Consider the following 23,216-nt stretch of genomic DNA (forward strand, 5'->3'; position numbering starts at 1 on the left):
TTCAGTAATGCCCATGTGTGTTACACTAATGGTCTGGTAAATGGTACTGACTGTCAGCCTAGCACTGTGTTTATATTACCTACTAGTGTCCTATATATCCAGCTTTCATTGTCTTCTAAATATCTTGTAGTGAATACTGTTGTGTGAGTGAGGGACAGGAGGAAAAGTGCGAATGTGTATTTATGGAGTAGTAAAGAACCACAGTTAGAGCTAGCTAGTTACTGATTCTTTGCGGGGATGAGAGAAATTYGGACGTGGTAGTGCTAGAGAAAGTATGTTTAGGCTGTCCTTGCTAGTTGGTTGGCACTAGCACAGGTAATTCCCTGCTCGTTGACCGAAAATAAATTACTGTTGAAACTCAGCAATGGACAAGCTATGTTGCCTTTGTCATTATCCAGTCATTGTAGCTTTTTTTTTTCCCTTTCTATCCAGAGGGAGGGGAAAAATAAACAAGCTTTCATGAGGTGTGATATCTTTCTTTTAATTCTAATTAATCAAATACTTTCTCTACCAGTATAGAAACATGGTATGCAGAACCCACCCTGCTAAATTTACACCCTGTAATTTTCAGGCATTCATTACTGCTAAATTGGCAGAAAGACTGCAGCCAAACATACCTGTTTTGCAATTATATCTGCTRGGTTGGTATTTATGGGAATGCACAACTGGGCCAATGAGACTGGAAGTTACAATTAACCCTTAACAACAACAGACTGAAATGGTTATTTCACTGGTATATTCATCAGGACACTTGGGAATCCCAGTTATGGTGAATCTGAAGTGCTACTGCAAATGATAACATTTGTTTTCTTAGAATCTGGGGGAGGATGGAAGGGGGGAATCCATAATCCCTTTCCCAYGAAAAGGGAATTCTTGAACATACATAAAAATAAATGTACTCTGCCTTGGAACCAAGTAGATATGCAGTTTGAGAATAAAAACTTTAGTATYGAGAAGCTCTGTCTCTTGCCTGGGCATCTCAAGTCTCCTGGGTCACTGGAATATTGTTAACTTCTGATTTCGTTGAAAATTTTCACAAAATTTTGGATACTTTGTCCATTCCCTCCCTTTCCCATTTACATAATTCTATAGATGGTTCACAGGCTCACTGTTTTGCTCCACAGCCCTCCCAATGTTTGTTAGTTTGGTATTTTCTATCTGGACACGCTGCTGCCCCATCTTTTTGAAAGGACACGTTGTAGCCTGAGTAAATATGACAGATGCCAAGAGAAATGTGGAGTTTTCAGGGAGAAAATGATCCGTGGGGTTGTAACAGGGTTCTAAAGATCCCCTGGTGTTACTGGGGTGTGGGGGAGGAGTGCTCACTGGAAGAATACCTGACTCAAAATGCGTTCAGTGGAGCCTTAAAAACAAAAATGGTTTTGTAGTTAATCAGAAATTTATTAACTTATGTTAACTCATAATTTGTCCAGGAACTCATTAGTCCTAGTAAAACACCGCATCCAGATTTGGAAGGTGCAAGTGACTTGGGTAAGATATCTGAAATATTTGGATTAGGAACTGAAGTAAATAAATGCTTATTCTTTCCTAACTGGTGTACACTGTTTTAAGCTTCTCTTCAGTGCCCCTTGTCTAATGGGTACTTTGAGTGGGGTGAAGTGATTTTCTGTTTCTGAGGACAGCATAGACTTTAAAAATTGGTATTTCCTTTCTTTATTGGCAACTGTTCAGAGGATTTTGGTAAATAAAACAGAATTGGCAGGGATCAAAGAAGAAACTAAAAAGGAAGAAAGCTGAAAGACCACATAGGCTAAATCTTGGACTGCTGCTTGCATAGCCTTTCCCAGAGAWTTTGACTGTTGTCGCCATTGCTTTGGGGGAGTGGTGTGTGTGTTTGGGTTTCCCATGTGCACGTTAAAATCACCTTTGGCTTTTATTTTTCCTCTTTTTTTTGCTAAATCTTCCTCTGTCCCACTTTATTCCAGTATTTTCCCTCTTCACTGTGATGTTAAACACAGCATCTATTAAAAGAGCCAAAATCCAAGACTGTATATATTAGAAATAGACCCATGATTTTACCACTAGCTTTAAAGTAATTTGTAATCTGTGGTTTGCTTGGGTAGAATCTTGCTATGGCAGTTTTTGCTGGAAAGAATTGGTCACATAYGCTGTAGAAAAAGATTATACACCCACATTATACACCTCACATTAACTTCCCATCTGTATGAAGACAATATAAGTTCCACTGTAATGGAGAAACATAATTTCTCTGAACTAGGTTTTCTGTTACAATGAGTAAGTGAAATAGATAAGATGAAACTAAACTCCTGTGTAAAGAATGAGCCTCTGACTTCAATATAATGCCTGCTGAGTGTCTTCATAACAGCATGTTTCCCATTGACAAAATACAAATGCCATTTATTTTCCTATTATTGATTTGCTTACAGAAGCAGCAGAACTCTAATCCATGCAGCAAACAGAATCCCTCTATCTTTTGTATACTTTTTAATTTTTATTGTATAAAGCACATCAAAGAGCTCAGTTTGAAGGGAGGAATCATGTTTTAGATAGGTGGTTATAAAAGCTGTTGTTTTTTTACTTGATGTGATTATTTTCTAGGTCTCTGACAGTGATTATGGGACTTTGCCAACTTCAAATAAATAACCAGTTGCTGTCTACTTTTGCCCTGTGCAACTCCCATCATCTGCCCCCACTTACCTTTCTTCGAGGGGGAGGACACGTGGCTAGACCTACCAGAAGGGGGCAAATGCATATAATGCTTTATTTTTAATAAAAGAAACCTCTCAAGTATGAAGTATTAGCAAAGTCTCTTCAGACAGACTTAAGGCACAACATTCTAAGAGACTTGTCCTGTGATGTTTCATTGCTGAATTAGGCCATTACACTAGCAAGGATCTCCAAATTATCATTGTGAGAATTATGTGAAGTCTTGAATGGTCTAAAGGGTGCCCCTGTGGTTGCCCTATGGCTTGTCACAGTTTCAATATAGACACTTGTTGGGAGAGCGACTAAAGAAGTAGGAGATTATAGCCCAACCTGTTGATTTTTCTGAAATCAAAGCTCTGTTGTTGTTGTTGTTATCATCACTTTTTTCTAAAGTGCATCTATTTCCCTAACACTGCAGCTGGAAAGGAATGGTTCGCCTTTCCTCTTGAAGCTCCAGGAGTGTTCTAGGTTCACCTTACACCACATTTGGTCGCCAACACCTGTGGTGTTTGCTGGTTCACGTATGGACTTTTTCAGTCTAATTCTTACTTCTTTGGAGTTGAGCTCCTTTTTGAAAAATAGTCATCCATTTCCAACTGATGGTTCTGTTGGGAAGCAGCATCTTGTCTTAACCAGCAGTATATTGGTACTAGCACTTAGTACAGTTGCTCTCCTCTTCTGAAAGTGTTGCCTTTCCTTTTCCTTGATTTTTCAATGGTCTTCTCCTAGCTTCAACTGTTGTTTCAATGTATTGTTTGGAAAAAACATTCTTGTTGCCCTTCCAGATTCTTTTAGGAGCCTCAGGAGAAAAGTTTCTGGCCTGCTTGTTTTCTGTTTTTAGGGCAAGACTTCAAAGCAAAGAACTTAGCTGCCTTCCTGGGGCAGGGAAGTCTGCAGATCTATCTCATTCTGTCTAGATTAAAATCTTTTTCATCTGTCGTCAATCTCCTCACACTTGGAAATTAGCTCAGTGTTGCTGAGTGAGAGATTATGAGCTCTTCCTTAACTGTTAAGGACATTGTTGCTGATTTGCTTATTATTCTGGCCTGTATCCTGGCCTCTTTAGTGGGTTTGATCCTCTCTGTAGAGCCTCTCAGAAACAGTCTGCAAGATAGGCTGGATGTGGTATGGCCTTTTTGTGTGGTTGCATGTTTGTGTAGTTGCAAAATTCTCCCCTTCATACTGATACCACAAGTTACTTTTGCCCTGCAGATGTGTTGTACTGACATGTAGTCAAATCTTAAATATATAAATTATTTTCCTAATGATATTATCATAATTTCATTATAAACTCATCTTTTTATTTAATTTTGTGCAATGCTTCGTCAGCTCTTGATTCCCTTCATCATGCTTACACAGTGTGAGTTTGCTTTTAGAGCCCCGCACAGTCCTCTCTCTATCRCATCTGTCAAATGGTTGTTCACTGGCAAGCTGTCAACATGGGATACCAGCCTTCCCTGGGACATAGTGCAACATATCTGTTATCTGGAATGCTGCTTTCCATACTGGGGAGAGATTCTGATGTGCTGCTGCCAAGATAGTTATTTACTCTTGAAACTCTCCTTTGCTTGATCCCTAAAGAAGGAATTATGGCATAGGTGTTAGGGACAAGCAATTTTATAAGACTGAGCAACATTTTGGGTGTTGAAAAAAGCAGAAATATTTTCAAGTTATTTGTTTTGGCCTAAGAAGAGGCTGTAATCTTTGTCTTGCTTTCATCCTAGTAGTGCATTTCTACAGCAGCTTAAGGAGTCCACATTTTACCAGTGTGTGGTCTCTGCAGAAGAATGTAGTTTAAGCTGGTGCAACCTGCCCTTCCTTCCAGAGCACACGTGTCCCCGTCCTTCTCTTGTGCTACTGCTGATGCTTATGAAACCTGATGGTGGTTTGATTCAGATGGCTCTTTCCTGTCAGAACTAAAGGCTTTTAGGTTATCTTTTTTWAAAAAAATCTAACTGCCACCTGTATTGGAGTTTATGCAACTGACTAATAAGAGGGAAGACAGGAATTCATAACCAGAGGAAGGAGACGGATGGGGTTGTTATGGCCTGATGTAAGTCAGCTTAAGCTGTTGAAGAGCTGCATCTTTAGCTGATCACAGCTGTGCATGGAAGAGCAGCCATGGCTGGTTTGCCATTGTGCTGTTACCAGTGACTAAGAGCATTCTACGTTGTCATCTTTTGTGTTTGGACTCTGGAGGTGCAGGGTTTTTTGCTTGCTTGCTTGTTTGTTTTCTTCAGAGGAAGAAGGAATATCCTTCTGCCTATGAGTCATCAATTTCTGTTTATAGCAAGGTTTAGTTTTTTGGGTTTTTTGCTTTCTTTCTTATAGCGTGTAGCTCTCACAAAAGCTGCATTCTTTTGCAAACACTGACTCTGTGCATGCCATCTGTATGATACTCTGGCAGAAAAGACTGCAGAAATACTAAATAGTCAGCACTCAATATTTCATGGAGAAGGAGCAAGATGACGTCTCCTTAACATCTGCTGATGGAGCAGTTCAGCACTCCTCCTCCTCCTCTATGTTTTTGTGCTGCCGCATCTTCAGGCRTTGTTGCCCTTATACGCAGGGGTGTACTGTGGGCCCGCTGTGTCCAGTATCAGCTACCAACTTCAAAAGTCTTCAGTGTTCTGTGCCTGTAAATTRCAACATACTGCTGCTATAGTGAAATGCTCCTAGAGCAAGTGATGTTACAGGGGAAAGAAATTCTGCAAAGAGATAAATAAGACTTTAKTATTTACACGCTAACTGGTACAGTGTCACAGTTAAGTGCTGCCACTCCTTGAGATTGCCTCTTATCAGAGCCTCCTTTAAGTCATTGCTATATGGAACAAACAGAATGGATTGAAAAAGCATGTGCAAGTGGGAAAATAAATATATTGTGAATTAAACTACTTTGTCTGGACAGAACAACAGTGGAATATTTTGTATGTAAAATCTAACAGAGCGAGACTGCTCTGCTCAGCTAGTAAGACTGGGCATCTTAGAGTTGCACAGCAAAGCATAATCTGTGAAAGCCCGTAAGTACATTCGATGGTAATTCGATACACATTTTGAAATAAGAAAACATAGTTTAACAGCAGCATACTATGAACTGTTGCATCTGCATAATGTGAAAAAAAGCCCTTGCAGAAACAAGTCTGGAAGAATAATTGAAAATCTTTGAATATAATGGTTCAGATTCTGTAACTAGGAAGTTTAAGTTTAAGATCTTGCTAGATAAGGGTTTTTTATTTTTATTACAATGCAGTATCATGTGAAGAAATTTAAAGCCAGACATTTCCAGTTGTCAGGGAAAAAAAAATCTCTCTAYGGGCTCTTTGTCAAATGGAATTTTTGTTCATTGATTTTGCTGTAGACTATTCATTTATATTCTGCTAATTTTGAACATAACTCACTTCTCTGTTTTTGCAGGCCTGCTAGAGCTTTGTTGGAAAATGTTTATTTAACTGCTTGTCTCAAGTGTGTATATGTAGAATATCTTTTCTCATTTTCCTGCCTTTCCTATCCTTTAATTGAATAACACTTTTTTTTAATCTTAACAGTCACTTCGTACAAGACTTAATGTTTAGTTCTGCAAACAATTCTTACAGGTTTACACAAGCTTATGATGTATACTGGGCGATGCTGGTTGGAGTATCCTATTGCCAAGAAAAGTGTTTAACAAAGAGGGTTGTGTTTGCCGAGAGAGCAAGTAATTAAAACCTGGACATAACAGCAGAAAGTAACTATATAGAGATCTGTATGTCGCAGTTAGGTTTCATCACACATGAATATTTAAAGGACAAGTTTATGGGTGACTGATTAGGCTCTGCATTGTAAGAGCATTTTAAAATTTTATGTTCTATTGTGTTTTTGCAGACAGAATGTGATTGTCTCAGCAGTTTGTGAAATAAAGACAATTTTTTAATTTAATCTCCTAGGAAAGATCTTTGAATAAACTGAAAGCTTATTATTAGTATGCTCCCCCACCCCTAAGATATTTATCTGTTGATATGAGACTGTGTTTCTTTTTTCTTTCCTCCTTATCAATAAACCATTTGTGATTAATACTCAGAGTTCCTTCTGTTGGGAAAAGAAGAAAAGATTCAGCCTGAAAAAAAATTCTCTGTATGGATGTTGGGCATGAGTACATTTCTTTTACCGTATCTTATCAGCATGATAAATGGTGCGGTGAGACTTGTAGAGGAAGAGTTTCAGCATTAAAAGAGTTGTTGCAGATAGCAGAATATAAACATTTCCCTGACTGTGACTGGTATCACTTAATTTTCCAGCCAGTCTTCCTGTGCGTGGCCTCCCTCTCTGAAGAGAAAGGATTCAGTTCCCACAATAGCCAAACCAGCATTCAGAGCTGATGCTGCAGTGTGGAACTGGGAAATGTGTGTGCTTTGTTTTCCTTCAAGTCATATTTTTTTAGAAAGTATTTCTAATACTTCTGTTCTAAGGCTGTCATTGAAGAACTTGTGCAAACCAAATATTTTTTGTGTGTTGTGTGGCAAATTGATGGTGGATAGCAATTTAAGCATGAGGTCTACAAAAACAAGATCTTCCACAAAGAGGGAGAGGGACTGATTAAAGAGCCTGATAATGATATTGATTTGGGACATAAGAAACAACAGTGAGAGTTACTATCTGTTTGTTCTCTTTCCTTGTGTGCTCTATTGAGAATAATTTAGGCTGTGGTTCCAGAACCACTAACACCAGATCACCAAAGAGCACAGGCTTGATCTAGACAGCGTTACCTGTTCAATCAGGTAACATGCAGCAGTGTCCTCTGTGGGAGGACAGGTGATACTATGTTGATCATGAAGTTTACCAAGCCAAAGCTAGGGTTGTGGCTTTTTTCTTTGTTTTAAACCAAGCCTTTAAGGCAAAACTAGGAGAATATGTTCATACTGGTTGATCACAATGTCAGGTACTTGGGGTATTTTATTTATCTGACACTAGTTACTGCAAAACTTGATTTACTATTTCTTTAAACCATGGTCTGAGTCTGTCTGTGAAAGGATAATATACCTAGATGTATCATAAGGATGTTATATGTAAAAGTGGTRATGACACCAGGCACTGTAGTAATGTGGCTGTATAATTATGGCAAGGTACATGCAGGTCTCTTTCTTCAAAGGTAGCAAGAGACTGAGCAAGAAGAGATAACACACTCTCTTTGGAGATGCTAAGAACAATGGTCTTTCCTGTCCTCTGGAGGTATCCCTCGTCTGTAGTGTGGTGTGTGGTAGCTTACCATTGCCATTTATTGCAAGATAGCTGGAGTCTGCTGATGATTTTACATGATATCATGAAAAAGTTGGATGCTTTTCTATATGCAGTTTTTGTATTTTATTAAAAAGGACAGAATCCTAAGTGCATTGAGTATGGGGGATATAAAATCACTAGGATTAGCTTTGCTTTTAGCATGTTTGAGTATAGGAATTATGTCCTTGGGTATTTGTCCTTTCTTGCTGTTTTTGCTGCTACCCTTATCAAGATACTCAATTGATTTTCTTTAATGTGTATTTATATTGCTGATTTTTTGCCACCAGTACTCTCACAATCTTCTATCCAACTAAAAATTGAAGTTAATTTCAAAAAGCATGCATTTTTAGCTAGGGAACTTCTGMAAAGGTATTATATATCAGATACTAGTAATGTGATTGCAGTCAAAGCAAAGTTTCTTGTGACAGCATGTCTCTTAGGAATTAGCACTATGGCACTCTGCAAAGGTTTAAGCCAAGCTGTTGGCACTAGTCATGACAGGAAAGTTGGAGCTAGTTCAGAAGAGGGCAGATTAGTCTCACAGCCTGTGAGGATGACTGTTGTTTTCTGATGCTGAAGCTGAACTTTTAAATAATTCATCTGAATGCAGGACTGTGTCACTCCGAAGTGGCACCTTCTACTAAGAAGTAGAAAACCAAAGGTTAATGCTCTTAAGGCTCTAGTGTTTGGGGTAGTGCTGGTAGATCAGGTGGGATTTTGAGAGAAGAATGCCAGTGTCCTGTGACTTAAAGCAGTATGCTAAAGGATATGTTTTCCAGAAATGGAAAGCCATAAATCAATAGTAGTAACTGACTACAATTCAAACCCCCTAATAACCTGTAAATGATTGAGCTATGTGCAATACAGAAATCTGAAATATGAGCTTCTCCTAGTACAGCAGAAACTAGAAGCGTTCCAGGAAGTTTGCTGATACTACCTTTTTTGCATTTCTTTGCTAACTATGCACATTACCTCAGTAAATACAAGATCCTATAGTCTTGTTTGGCAGCTGTACATCAACCAATGTTTCTTTCTTCATACTGTTCATCATGGAACGTGGGTGTATATCTAGTTTTAAGCTATGCTCCAATTAAGATGCTGAAGAACCTTGGTACGAAGTTGACTTGGAAAAGCTTGTTCATCTACTGCCTTCTTTAAGAGTAGGTTTTGACTGAACTCTGTTTTTAGGGTTGTATGCGTGTTGTGGGAGGTTGCTTGCTTTTGTTCAGTTGCACTGTTGCATTTTTAATTGGTGAGCATCATAYTCTCTTCTGGAGGATCAAAAAGATAACCTCTGGATAAGACAAAATGACTCTTCAGTAGACTAAAGAGGACAACAGTATGGTGAAATATGTTCTTTCTATTTCAGGTTTTTATTCTGGACAGTGTTAACTTTCTATTTAAATGCCCAGAGAAAATGATTAAGCTCTTCTGAAAATATGAAGAACAAATAATTAGGGAAAATTATTATAACAATTAACTTTCTCTGAGATGGGTTGTGCCCTTAAGTTCYTGCTCTACTTGATTGCATTGTGACTGGTTTCTTAGTTTGCCTGAAGTCACTGAAGAAAAAGAAACACAGCTGCAGAGGAATTTGGGAAAAGCAAAGCCATCCTAAATTTGGAGTGTTGATCTTGCTTCACAGGTTGGGTGGATGTCTGGGAATCACAGTCTATGAGTTGATCTTCCTCTGTGAGTTATCTATGGTAATTGTGGTCAAGCAGGAAGGGAAACAATTGAGTAAAAAAAACAAAATTACTGAAAAATCCATTGCAGTCAAAGCATAGAAGTCGGGGGTCATGTACTGACCCTCTTCCACAAATCTTCAGGAGTCTCCACTAACCAAAAATAGAGAGAAAGGTAGCTACGTGTCAACTCCAGTAGTTGCAAAGGATCATAAACCTTATTTGCTAGGGGATGATAAGAGCTGAACTCCGTCATTCTTTTGTTCTCGTCTAACACCATATGCACTTTGGGGGGTTAAATACTTTAAATTCATAACTAAAAGACTCACAAATCTCAATACTGTCACAGTTCAGGAGTGAGCTCAATATTTTTCAGGTTATTGTGTTGGCTTGATCTGATAGTGAGACTAGGCTAGTGTAATGGGACACATGAGTTTCTTAGTGAGGCTACAGAATAAGGTTTGTCATGTCCCTTGCCCAACATAAAATTAATTTCTCATATTCACAGCTGTTTTGATACAAACCTGAATGACTCCTGTTCAGCAGGGAATTATCACTGTATTGCTAAAGCTTCATGTCTGGGGTCAAGAAATCTAAATTCTATCTCAATGAGTTGTAGGTCCTGTGTGCCACTGAGTAAATCCTTTAGTCATTTCCTTTTCTTAAAGTAAGAATAATGCTCTTGGTGGTGTTGCAGCAATATGTTCTTCAAAGGCATTAAGAATAAAATACAATTATGTTTCCCATCTTTATTTAGAAGAGACTTGGTTGGATAGCTTTTGTTCGGATAAGCTCTGTGAAATCTTCCAGTTTAATCTGCTGTCTTCCAGCTGTTGCTGCTGAGAAACTTCTCTGTAAAAGTGCACTTTGTTCAATAACCTAAATAAGTTGTTCTACCTCCCTTCCTCCTCCCTTCTTATTCTTTCCTTTCCTTATTCTTTTTTTYCCCTGTTTAAACCTATGTTAGTGTGGTGCTGCAGACAGGCTCCATGATCACTCCGTGAATGGCCAGTAGCCTGTTTCTCATCCACCACACTGGCTGTGCCGAGCRCCTTGTGGTCCTAGAAGCTATGTGTGTCTTTGTACTTGAGCGTGACACTGGAGACAGACAGATGTGGAGATTCTAGTGAAATGCCCAATCCCCCAAATATGTATGCAGCTATGAAGGCTGTAGGATTAAAGTAAGGCTGTTTACCTCATCTCAGTTCCAGCATGTAATATCTCTTCCAAGTCCTTCACCATGAGGAAGAAGCAAATAGCTGTTTACTAAGGAAAGATTTAGGAGATTATATTGAATTCAGGTATTTGCATTGGTAAGTGCTAAAAGTGCAGTAAGTGCAGCCATTTCTGATAGGGAGTGTGTCAGTTGCTTGAAAGAATACTGTAGGATTTTAGAAAAAGATATTCTATTCTTTATGTGTTATCTTGTATTCGTGGTGGCGGTCATGATGCGCTGATCACTTACCAGTTCAGGAAATAAAGCTCTTGCTCTGAGGCATTCGTGGGTGAAGCGTGGACATCCAATAGCTGGAGATGCTCAGATTTCTCAAAGGTGTGGCCTGACTTGCTTGCTTGCAGTTTTTCTTTCACAGTTGAAAGACAGTATCCTTTTCAGTCCTGTTTCCATGGACTCTGATTTGCCTTGGTAATATTTAATGTTTAATCCAAAGTAACTGTAGAAATTTCTGGTCCCATGCCTAGGCATGATGCTTTTTTAAATCTTCAAAATCATGGCTGGAGAATTGAAGGATGGAAAGCAGAATCTAAACTGTGAACGGTTCCTGGAATAATCACCAACTTACCTGATACTTCAGTGAAGAAACATTTTTGAGAACTCATATTGCACTAGGGTTGTCAATCTGCATTTACAAATAGTCCTCCTAACTTGCAATGCTGGATGCATAAGCAATGTAATCATCAGACAATTTAAATGAGGAGAGGTGAGGGTGGGGATTAAAGCTGTTCAAGGGGATTTAAGGACACCTGCCAGTGATTATCTAAGACCTTATTTGTGACTCAGGTGGTGTTGATGGTACAAAGAGCARAGCAAGAGAAAGCTTTTCCTATTCTTTACTTCCCCAAACCAGCCTAGAAGTGCACTGGGATGCTTTTCTTCTGTTCAGTCAAAGTATCTTTGCAGTAGTGCAAAGGAAAGCAAATCAAGCTGGAGACTCGCACTTCTAGGGATTTATGAGACAGGTCTACAAACATGCAGCTGCGAACAACTTTTTGAATGATATCAAATGTGTTTACTCAAGAGATGTGAAGTAAACTTAGTGTTCTTACTTTCCTTATATTTGGTGCTGTTAATAGGCAATCTTATGCTGTACGAATTTGGATTTGGTATAGGATCTTCCTCCTAAAAGCTTCTGACCTATTTTCATTTTAACAATAGGTAGAATAGTGAAAAGGTAGCAAAAGAGGATCAGCAACTTTTTGCCTGAAGAATCTGTGGCAGTTGTAGGAGTCTTGACCTTAGTATAATTTCGTAAATACAAATCAGCACTGCCTTTCATTTCAGTAAAGTGAACATTAAACTAAGTTTATCTTAAATCCCTAGTGCTGTTTTGCTGACAAAATCATTTTATTGCCAAGGAGGTTCATTCATGCATGTCTTAAACTGAAGTTTATAGGCAAAGCATAATCTATTTGGAATTTCATCCTGCTCAGTTTTTGAATTCTGCCTCTGAATGCATCTGTATTAGTAGGCATGTGTAAAGTAGACATAAATTTGGTGAATCAGATGTTTCATGTCAATATAAAGTAGTATGGCAAGATAAGTCTGTGCTTAGCAGCTAAATCTACAGAGGCAACTGGAGCTGAATGTCAGTGTTTGTAAATAGTTTTGCATCTCTGAGGAAAGAAGTCTGAGGTATCCTACCACATACTTAACACTGTTCACTGCTATCTTTAAGATTACTGATGAAGATCAAAAAGGTGTTTGTTCGAGATTGTCTTCATCATTTCCTCTTCTTTAACTGTTAACTGTTTTTTGCTGGTGAGTAGCTATTGGCAGGTATTGGAGATGTATCTTTTTTCGTGCCACACTTTGACACTCATCCTTCTGCAAATTCGGCTGCTGACTTGGATTCGATTATCTGTCTTCCTCCTGTTTGTTTTCACAACATGTTGCAGATTTCAGTATAGTGAGGACAGGTTTCTGATATGCTGTAATCAAACCTGATGTGAATTTACAACAGGCAGGAAGATAAGCAGAAGCAGAGACTGTAGCACCGTTCAGGTATGGAGTATACAGTGTATCATGTGATAGAGTAGTCGTGAGTACTCCTTCGCTGTCACAGGTATGTACTAGCCTGGGTCAAAGTCACTATCCTCACATTTAAAGAACTGTAAACATTGATCTACTGGAAGTGTCCAGGAGTGGAAGATTCCTGGATTTCCACAAAAGATGTGTCAAAGGGTTGGTGAGRATTAGATCATGCTTCATTGTTGTCAATGGGTCCTTTTTGCAAAGAGGCTGAAATTACTGACCCTGTTCTTGAGGATGTTGAACATGTACATAAATATTTCTTCCTCAAAAAACTGTTTGCCAAATGACTGCCTACTCTTACCGATTACACTTCCTGATGCAGAAGCAGCAGTGTATCAGTTGTGCTCTATGCCGTGATGTCCATAGTTCTCTGAAGTGCTTTCAGGTAAGGGCTGAAGGATATCTTGACTTGCTTTGTTAACACAGTGTGAAGTGCTCTGTATGGCTTGTCCTTTTACTTTTTTTCTCCTTGGTTCTTCTTTAGCAAGTATTAAATATTTAGATGCCAACATTTTTGGAAGTAGCTGCTAAAACAGATTGGCTGTTCTTACCCAGTCCTCTTCAAAGTGAAATTTGAGGCTTTTTATTTTATTTTTTTCATCCAGCCCAGATGGTATGCTTTTTAAAGTGAGCAATGTGTTGCGGTGAAAACAGAATACTTCTGTCCCCTTCTTCCCTCCTTCTTTGCTTAACTGAACACATCCGTGCAGTTCATATTTGGGTTGGATTCAAAATTAGTCAAAAAGGCTGCAGAGTAGATATGTCAGCTATTGGAAAGCCAGTTCTGCCAAATTGAAGGAATTTCTGCCACTGCCAACAGTCAGCGTAGCAAGCTGGCTGCACAAAATCTGACATCTGTATGGACCTTAATAAACACTGTTTCAATCCTCCAGAAAAATGGTCAAGATGATCTTATTAGGTCCTTTCCATGTCTGTCGTCTGCATGTATGTGATGCTGCTTCTTGTCAGGTGTGTGCGCAGAGCAGCCCTGAGTTATGCAGCAGGCTGTGCTCTTGGCAAGTGGGCAGGGACGTTGCATTCCTGAGGGCTGGGAGATGAGGACTGGACTGAGGATTTCTGTGTGGGCCTTGAGGGTTTTGGGGTTGGTTAAAGGAGATTTCCAAAGTGAAGTTAGCAGAAGGAGATATGTAATTTAAGCAGTTCCACATGTGCAATTGTTTTGACAGTTCTTTATCCACAAATGAATTCTTTAGAGATGGAGTAATGTGCTTAACAAGTTTGTAGATACATTGACTGTGACTTTAAAATTGCTTTGCGTATAACATCTGACTCTTCTAGCAGCTGATAAAGGTGATATTTTTAAGAGAAAGCGCTTGCTTTGAAATAGGATTGAGTTAGAATCCAGTTCTGTAGCAAAGGTTGTGTAGGATGGTCAGTAACTTTATCTGCCTGTATCTTTTTTTTCCTGTTTGGTAAAAAGTTTAATAACACAGCCTTACTTAGGAAGAACATAGAGGATAAATTTATTGCATGACAAAGGATATCCTATGAACAAACATCTTGCTGAATAACGGATGTAAGTTGGTATCTGTCTCAGGAATGTTCCTTCAATTTAGGATACTACAAGTACAACATTTATTTAAAGGAGTTGTTAAGTATGAGAGACAGTTCTTTTCTTTTGGGGATTTGATTTGTTTTGCCTTTTGAAACCTAAAATTTTCCTTAATTCATTTTATTTGGTTTAAGTTTTTTAGTTAAAGAAGCCTTAAGATCATTGCAGAAGCTTTGCAGGCAAGATACAGCAGTAGATCTGACAGGAGCTGAGCTATGGTTGCTGTCCGCTGGAGGTCTTAGTCCTTGGAAATGCATCCAGTTATCTTGTTTTCTCAGAAATACCATGATGCCTAGGGGGAAGAAGACARTTAAGGTGGGTAGCTCTGAGACCTGGAGCTTGTTCTTAGCTAGCGACTTGCCAGAAGGTCTAGAAGCAGCAGGATTTTGAATAGATGCAGCTTCCATATGGAAGTAGAGCAGGTTAGATGGGAGAAGAGTCAGAGAAGAAGGTAGCAGAGAGTAAAAGCGCAAACAAGAATGACACCTTTTTCTGTTGTTTCTGACTAAATATACTGCCTAGAGGCTTAGATTTCAAGAGAGAGGGGACAAAAGCATTGGTAATCGCTGGTTCTCTTGTGAAGTTTGAAACGTTCATTTTACATCAGAGACTTATTGTCAGACAGGACACTTGAGTTTTGTAAACTTTCTCTAAAAACAGCTATTAACTCTCTCTAAAAACAGCTATTACGACAAGTGTCAGCAGAGTCCTCCAGAGGTACTGTACTGACCTGAAAGCTGCTATTTACGGGAGAGGGGAAGGAGGGTGAGAGTCATGTTCGGAAGCTCTTGGATGCTTTATTTAAAAAGAAAAAAAAATCGCCGTAATAACATGGTGTGCTGGCTGTGCCTTTACATGAAAAAGAATATGCAGCTATCATATCTCAAGTTGGTGAAGGTGTACCCTAGTTTGTAATATTGCTGTGGGTTTTCTCCAGTTGCAGACATGCACATTATCAATGCACTGCAAGTCCTTTGCTAAAGGAGAATGTGTAAAGTGGACAATTTTGCCTTCTGCGTAGCTGTATGAGTGTGGTGATTTTGGCTTAGTGATTGCATATCAGATACAGGTCTGTGACAAAGACTGGCTTGACTGTGTTCAAGCATTGGCTTTTTTTTTTAAGACGCTTGCTGATCCAACGCTGAACTGCAAAACTTGATGTCAACAATGATGCTTTAAGACTGCCCTAGACTGGGACTTGTTGTTGGCAGTACCATATCTGCTCATTTTTCATTGCAGGAAGAGCCAGGGATAAACCACGTTCACTGCTGATATAGATTTAGGGACTTGGGCCTGAAGCAGAGTTGGGTACAGCGTTCCCCAAACAGCTGCTGGGAGCAGGCACCTTTCCGAGTGACGGCAGTACTGGAGTAGGCCAGAGCCGGGTGTTTCCCAGGGTGCACCAAGTTGTAGCCTTTTTGCACTGCAGTGTGGAGAGAGCAAAACCATTCTCGCTTGACCAGAAAAAGTGATGCAGAGAATGAAATTGAGTTTGAATGAAACTGATAAAAGCAAAAAGACATAAAATTACCAGCTGCATAGCCTGGCCCTGCTTTTGGCAGGCTGTTGCTCACTCTCTTTGAGGTGCAGTGGCAGGAGCGTTACAGCTGGCTGTGTGTGTGGCCTGTGGTTAAGGTCGTTGCACATGCCTCACAAGGTGCACTCGTGCAGTTTCCGCGCATCTCAATGAGCCAAAATCCTATTTGTGGAGCTGCTGTTCTTTTGGAAATGTCAGTTCTGCTCTTATCCTCACTGTCTCCAAGCTCAACCTGCATGGATCTGTGAATTAATTTCTTCTGCTTGCTAAAGTGACTTAAATGTATTTATCTTCCTTCATTGAAGTTTGCATTTGTGTTGCCAACTTTGTGCATTACTTTTGGAATGCAGATATCACAACAGATTGATCTATTACTGCTAGAGGTGTGTTTAACCTTAGAGGCAAGTCTACTGACTTTCCTGTTAGAATGTTCTCTTGATACATAGTGTCCTACTACTGAACCTCTTCCCCTTGGCAGACTCTGATGTGCCAGCTGCTTTACTTGCCTGTAGAAAGATGTATGCCAGGGGACTAGATCAAGACCAGGAAACTCAATTCTAATTTTGACCAGCAGTATTATATCTAAAATTGAATTGAAAAGCTTGTATGAATTAGCCAATATGTTACCTGGTTTCTAGCCCTCAAGTAAAAAGAAAATATTCTGTGAGCATAATATTGATCTGACAAAAGCATAGGAGTGTGGAGCTGAGTTCTGTAGTCTTGTCTGTTTTGCTTGTGTTTAGACTCTTTGAAGGAGGAGAGATTTTTAACCAACTTTGCTTTGGCCTGAGAATACAAAGAAGTCTATATGTTCCTAGAAGTAAAATAACATGAAAAAAATCTGTAAAATAGGGAGTGTGAATGGAGAATAAGTGGAATGATGATTTTAGAAAGAGAAAGTACTGGCAAGTGCCACATTCAGGATACAGATAAATGATGTCAAAATAACCAGGGTCAAGATCAGTTTGTCTCATGTTGATTCATCTGCTGATAAACAGCTTGCTCAATGACTACTTTTGCTGTGTTCTTTTATCTCCTGTAACCTTTCCTCTCTTCTGTTGCAGAGAGCCAGCTGTTGCCAGGGAATAATTTCACAAATGAATGCAACATTCCTGGAAACTTCATGTGCAGTAATGGGCGCTGTATCCCAGGGGCCTGGCAGTGTGATGGGCTGCCAGACTGCTTTGATGAAAGTGATGAGAAGGAATGCCGTAAGTGATCGTTGCCATTGCTTTAACATGCCTAATATGACAAGACTTGGCTAGGCGGCATTAATTTTGTGTTCTGCAGTGTATGTTATTTAAGTAATGAGACTGCTTCCACTTTTTTTTTAATGTAGCTCTTGTTAGAGAAGATACGCAGCCTTTCTGATTATTTCTGGTCTTTGAGGCTCCTCAGGTTGGCCAGATTTTGGTTTTGATACTTAAACCCCTGTTTACAGAGGCAGACCTGTCCTAGGATTTTCCGGTGGAAGATTTGGTGCTCTAAGTGATGTGCTGCATATACTACAGTGTGCTTCAGCACACTGGCCTTTATTGTAAAGACCGTAGCTGCCCGGTGCTGCAACTTCACCTCCACTATTAAGAGTTGAGACTATAAGAACAGTTCCTTTTGTATCAAAATTGTTGATGTCATCCTGTTTCATGTGTCATTTCTCCTGCTGGTTGTAGTTCTTAACCCTTTGAAATTTAAATAATAACTTTCTGGAAAATAGACCAAATGGATTGACTAATAATGTTTGCCTGCTTCAATTCTACCTACAGCATTCCCAGTTTTAGAGAGCTACAGAAGTCTGATCTGGGTCTCCTTCGTGATCTTGTCCCTTTTTTAGTATTAATTAAGTTTTAGGTGGTGTTACTCAAACTTTAGTTAGCACAAAACTTCCTAGGCTGCACAATATGTCTAGATAACAAGATTGTGGTGGGCATTTGAGTATAACATTGTGATTTAAAATCCAGTTTTAGGGAGCAAGGGGGAGCCCTTAGAAATTCCATGTGATTCTAAAATGTCTTAGAACTTTTGGAGAAGTTACCGCTCTTGGTCTAACAAGCATTACATCCTTTACGTGTATATTTTAGGGAAACTTTTATTAATTTTAAACACTACTGTAAGAAGCTTACCTTTCCCTGGATACTTCTAAGATGTTACTAGCTTCCAAATAGCTTCTTCCAAATTTGCAGACTAGAAATACCATGTCTTGTTAAATGCTCTTTTTTCCTTTAGCTTGCTCTTCTGTCTTTAACTTGATGTCTCTTCTTTACCTGCTCTTTTCTCTCCCTTTTAAAGCAAAAGGGCTTTGATAACCACGCTGTGGAAATCCAGCTAGGTCTGCTTTGAGGCAGTGAACTTTTTTTTCCCCCATTCTATTGGGGCTCATTAAAAGGGCCTGCATAAAATATCTGCTGCTTTGTAGTCTTTATAAAGTATCAGACCTGTGTTGCAACCTTGAAAATAAGTTAAAACAATTATTTTGGCTATTTAGATTTTAACCTCTTAGGAAGGGATGCAACTGTTGCAGTGATTAGTCTTTGTCATGCAAGTCTGTTTAAAACCTAGCAGAATTGAAGTCAATGGGAACTTTCCCAAGAATAAAAAGTGATCAGAGTTCAACATGCATCTTCCCCTGACAACACCTTCAGATGATAACAGATGCCTGATTCTCAGCTTCCTTGTTATGTAGCTCTTAAATACGATTCTAACCCATGCTTTTGGTGTGTAGTCTATTTCTTAAAGCTAGCTGAATGAAGGCACTTAGCTCCACTCTCTCCAATGGTATTTGTGGGATACAACCCAGGACACTTTCTCTTTTAAGAATGTTGTCATTCTTTGCCTTGAATTAATTTCTCCTCATCTGGTACAAATAGAGACTGCTAATGAAGTATAACTGGGCTGGACATTTGCTCATGAATCAGTAATAGCAAAATGCGCCATGTAACACTGTTCAAAAACTTCCTCATCAGATTTGATTGGATTTTTTGAAATGCAGGCAATGAACATAGTAACTGACAATAAATTTTTAAATAGCTGCAAAACCACTGTTCATAAAAGTTATTCTCTTTCAAGACAGACTTGAAGACTTACTGATCTAGGTTAAGCTGCAACTGTGAATTTTGCTTTTTACAGAATTGTCTTTATTTTACTTAATGCCATCCCATTTGATTGGCTAACAGGTTTTTGGATGAGCATCCTTTTGATCCTGCCAAATTAATAGAGATAATTAGACTAGTCTTTCCTATTTTTGTACATCTATCTGCTAACTGATCACCTTCATAAATGTAAAATTAACATGGAAAAGAGACAACAGAGAAAGCAAGGGATTCATATCCTGTGCTGGCCTGCTGTTAGCAAGGCAGATAAGCCAAAACAGAGTAGAGATAGCACTCACTCAAATCTCCCCTCCCCCCCTCAAATTGATATTCATGCAAACAAGGTTCTGTAGCGTATCCAGAGAGTATCCAGAGCTGCCTGTTTTGCACTCCTTCCTCCCCATTTTAGTTGATAGCTTTTAACTTGGTGAATACTGCCACGAGAACCCGTCTAATATTGCAGCCCTTGTGCTGATGGGATGCTGAATGTGCTTATGCAGCTACAGTCTGTGCCACATGTTGGGGCATGCTGTGTGCCTGTGCATCTGGAAGACACAGAGAAGAGAAATGATTCACGAAAGAAATGATTCCTTCCACCAGGGTCCCCTTTCCGTGGCAAGCGTGGGGAAGGAAGCTGGGCAGTTATGGAGGAGGCTGGAAAGATTTTGCATTGTTACTTGTTGACTCTGAATTCTGGAAGTTGCTGTACTGTCTCAATGATGGATGATTCCTATAAATCATGAAATACTCCATTTTGAATCCTGCTAAGCTTAAAGAGAAGATTTGGTCACTTCTGTGTGTATGGATGTATACATACAGTGTATGTAGCTAAAGTAAGGTTTGTTTTGCTCTTTCGATGAATTTTGAAAATAGGCTATTTCCTATGGGATACTGTTATAGTTGTCCCCAGCTATTCTTCTACATTAGAAAGTAATCAAAAAATTTGATGGACTTAAACATCTGAATCTGGTGCTAAGGAGTTTATAGGTTAGAGATAAGTCTTTGAAAGGCAGCCCTAGCATTTTGTCTGAGGAGGGCAAGGGAGGGAGGAAAAATCACTTGTTTCTTTCCCACCAACTGACTCAAGACTGCCTGTAAAGGTAAAACKGATGGAGCAATTCACGTTGGAAAAGTCATTTGGTTCACCTGCCTGCTCAGAGGAGATCTCATGTGGATCAGGGTAGCTAGTCGAGTTGTAAGCATCTCCAAGGATGGAGACTGCAGCTTCAGTGTTTGAATATCCTCATTGTGAACACTTACTTTTCTTTATATTAAGCAGTTTCCAGTCATGAGGTAGAAGTTAAACAAAAGAATTTTTAAAAATATGTAATGTGATTAATATTCAGTTTTGCGGGGTGGGGGGAGTATAGAGGGAGGGAGGGGATGTAGGAGCCCCAGAATTATTCTTGACTGCAGAAGCAGCAGCTGCTTCTGATGAAAAGTCGGTACAGCTGCTGATATTCAAAGTGTCTAAGTGTGCATCACATCTGGTTGTCTCATTGCAGCAGCATGTKTGGTGTTACCTATGTCACAGTAACTCAACAGAGGACAGCCATACTTGAAAGTGTTGTTTTAGTGTCATAAGGCTTGAGGGGTGTATGTGTATGTATGCATACATGTGCATACATGTGTGCACACGCACACACACACACATATATAAATTCATATGAAATTTTTATTTTTAAAATTTTTAGACCTGGTTTTGCCTCTCTCTCAGAATAAGTCTCTACTTACTAAAACCTATCCTGCAACAAAATCAGAGTCCTTTGTTTTCCACTGAGATGTTGCTTTGCATTAGCTGAGCTGCTAATAGTTGAGACAAAGCTGTAAGAGTCACGTCAGCAGCACGAGAYGGCCGAGTTCCCAGTGTGTTACTAGCCTGAGCAGTGCTTTAAGCTGCTTTGTCTGTGACTCCTCATTGACTAGCTGTTCACATTGAAAGGCTTTAGCCTTGTATTAAAGTATTTGGGAATAGGATTTTGGTTACAGGATTCGTATTGTGCTGCAGACTGACATGTCTGTGAAGATAAGTGTGCTGTGTTTTGGCATGCCCACTGAGGAAGTTTTGAGCACACATTTGTGCTGTCGGGTGCAAAGCATCTCTCTCCTTTTCGGGTTGCCTTGCATTCGAACATGGATGCCCAGGAACATCTTGATCAGTTCCATTGCTGTAGAATGTCCTCCTGTCTGTGCCCCTGCATATGTGAAAACTTGCAACTCACATATTCTGGTTCTCATTTTATGCAGCTCATGTGTGAAAATCACTGCTCTATGTTCTGAGAAGTTTGAGGACAGTTYAGCTCTGTATATAACCCACTACGTCTTATGTCCTTGCGAGTATGAGGAAGAAGTGAGATAGGAAGAAGTGAGATGTGAAGAAGGAATTAAAGAAGAATTACCCTCAACTTTTCCATTCATGATTCATCTCTTCTGTCTGTTCCCTTTTTCCTTTTTTTGACTCCTGCTTTGCAGGATTGTCTCTGTTAACAGTGTCATTTTGCTTGTGTGTGTTTTTCCTCCCCCTTCTGTCTTCCACATTTACCAGAATTTGTACCATCTGTCATATTCCTTGCTTCCTCTTTGCCCTGACTGGTGATCAGTTTAACACTGCCTGTGCTGCATGGAAGACTTTATATAGGCTTGTCTTCTGTCACAGCACTGTGGTGACATGAAAGTTTTATCTAGTTTTGCTTTGGGGAGGAGGGATGAGAAAAGGAGGGAGGGAGGGAGGAACCTGAGACAGTGACTTGGCTGAGAACTGTTTCTGTTAGAAGCAGGGTATCTCATTGGCTTTTTCTCCAAGTCACAAATTGAGCTTGAAAAGGAATTAATTGACCATAGCAGTGTAAATGTTTCAAATTCTTGATAGTTTGACTAACCTACTATCTTCAGTCYGTCTCCCAAAATGGAGAACCCTTTTGTAGTTCTTTCTCCAAGCTCTACTGTTTCTTGTTTGTCATGTTGTTAATCAGCCTGTGAACTCAAAATCTGTCATGCAGTTTTCTTTGTAATGTTAGTGGGTTTTTAACTACTACTTCTGCTTGTTAGCTGTGTAGATGATTTGTAAGGGATGCTGAGGCTCCTCTTGGCTAGTGCAGAATTTTTACCAATCAGACCTTACTATGGAGCTTGTAGGTGTTGATTTTTGCAGCTCCTGAATCCTGCTCTGCTCATATTTGTGGGCAGTATTGCTTGCACTGTTCAAGATGGAAATTGCATAGAGTTAGCCACCTCTCATCCTCATCTGTTAGCAGAAATGGCAGATCCAAAATGACAAAAAATAGAGAACCTGATGAAAAAGCCTAAAAATATGTGTGCATGTTTCAAAATATTTTGAAATAAATAGATTATGTTTAATGCAGACACTTCTACCTGCTGACATCTTCCTTTGGGGCCAAAACATCCTTCCCAATGATGGAAGGATTCTCTCCATGAGATTTAGCAGCAGGATGATGTTCTTAATAATCTCATAATGTCCTCTCTCGTCTTATTTCCTTTTTTTTTTTTGCTCTTTTGTATATCTGTGTGTTAGATTATTACAGAAAGAACAATGTGAACACTGAGTAAGGCTTTTGTCAGCTAATGAGCAACAGCTAGTGGAGARATGGCATGTTGCTGCCTTTGTCAGCTAACAAGCAGCAGATGGTGCAGATTCAGAGCATGGCATATCATCCGTGCTAAGTGCTTGGCACAGCAGGAGCCAGAATTACAGGCATACGAAATAGCCAGAACACTAGATTCTCCTCCGTCATTCTTCAAGAGTTTTCTTTTGTGCCAAGTTTGTGTGCTTGGCTGTGAACAAACAGTGGCACACAGTGACCAGCTACATTAATCTAAAGAGTATAGGCTGTGAGCTGGAAAAAAGTCCTTATATGAGGATTGCTATCCCCAGGACAGCACATCCTTGTATTAGGAGCTTCTGTAACTGATGTGTTTCCATTTCCAGTTGCCACTATTGCTCATTCAGCCCAGAATATAAAGGTAAGCTGGTTTGTGAATCAATGATAAAGGCTCTAATGGGAGCATATAGAGAGCTAACCAATTAACAGGGCATCGGTGATGCTCGTAAGACTGCACTGCCTGCATGCTGTTCTGCACTGGCTGTCAAGTGCTGACCTCTGTA

At 39.5% G+C, this 23,216-nt stretch overlaps 1 protein-coding gene across 1 annotated transcript in view; it reads left to right on the forward strand.

The window, feature by feature from the left end:
- LDLRAD3 (low density lipoprotein receptor class A domain containing 3) overlaps positions 1 to 23,216 on the forward strand; it is a 114,252-nt gene that overhangs the window by 18,540 nt on the left and 72,496 nt on the right. The window contains exon 2 of the mRNA XM_085321871.1: positions 17,072 to 17,218. Within this exon, the coding sequence (XP_085177997.1) occupies positions 17,131 to 17,218 (88 nt within the window). The 5' untranslated portion in view covers positions 17,072 to 17,130. The remainder of the gene's footprint in view (positions 1 to 17,071; positions 17,219 to 23,216) is intronic.

The sequence above is a fragment of the Rhea americana genome, unplaced genomic scaffold, assembly GCF_003343005.1.
Source record: "Rhea americana isolate MKP2758 unplaced genomic scaffold, rheAme1 scaffold_72, whole genome shotgun sequence".
NCBI lineage: Eukaryota > Metazoa > Chordata > Aves > Rheiformes > Rheidae > Rhea > Rhea americana.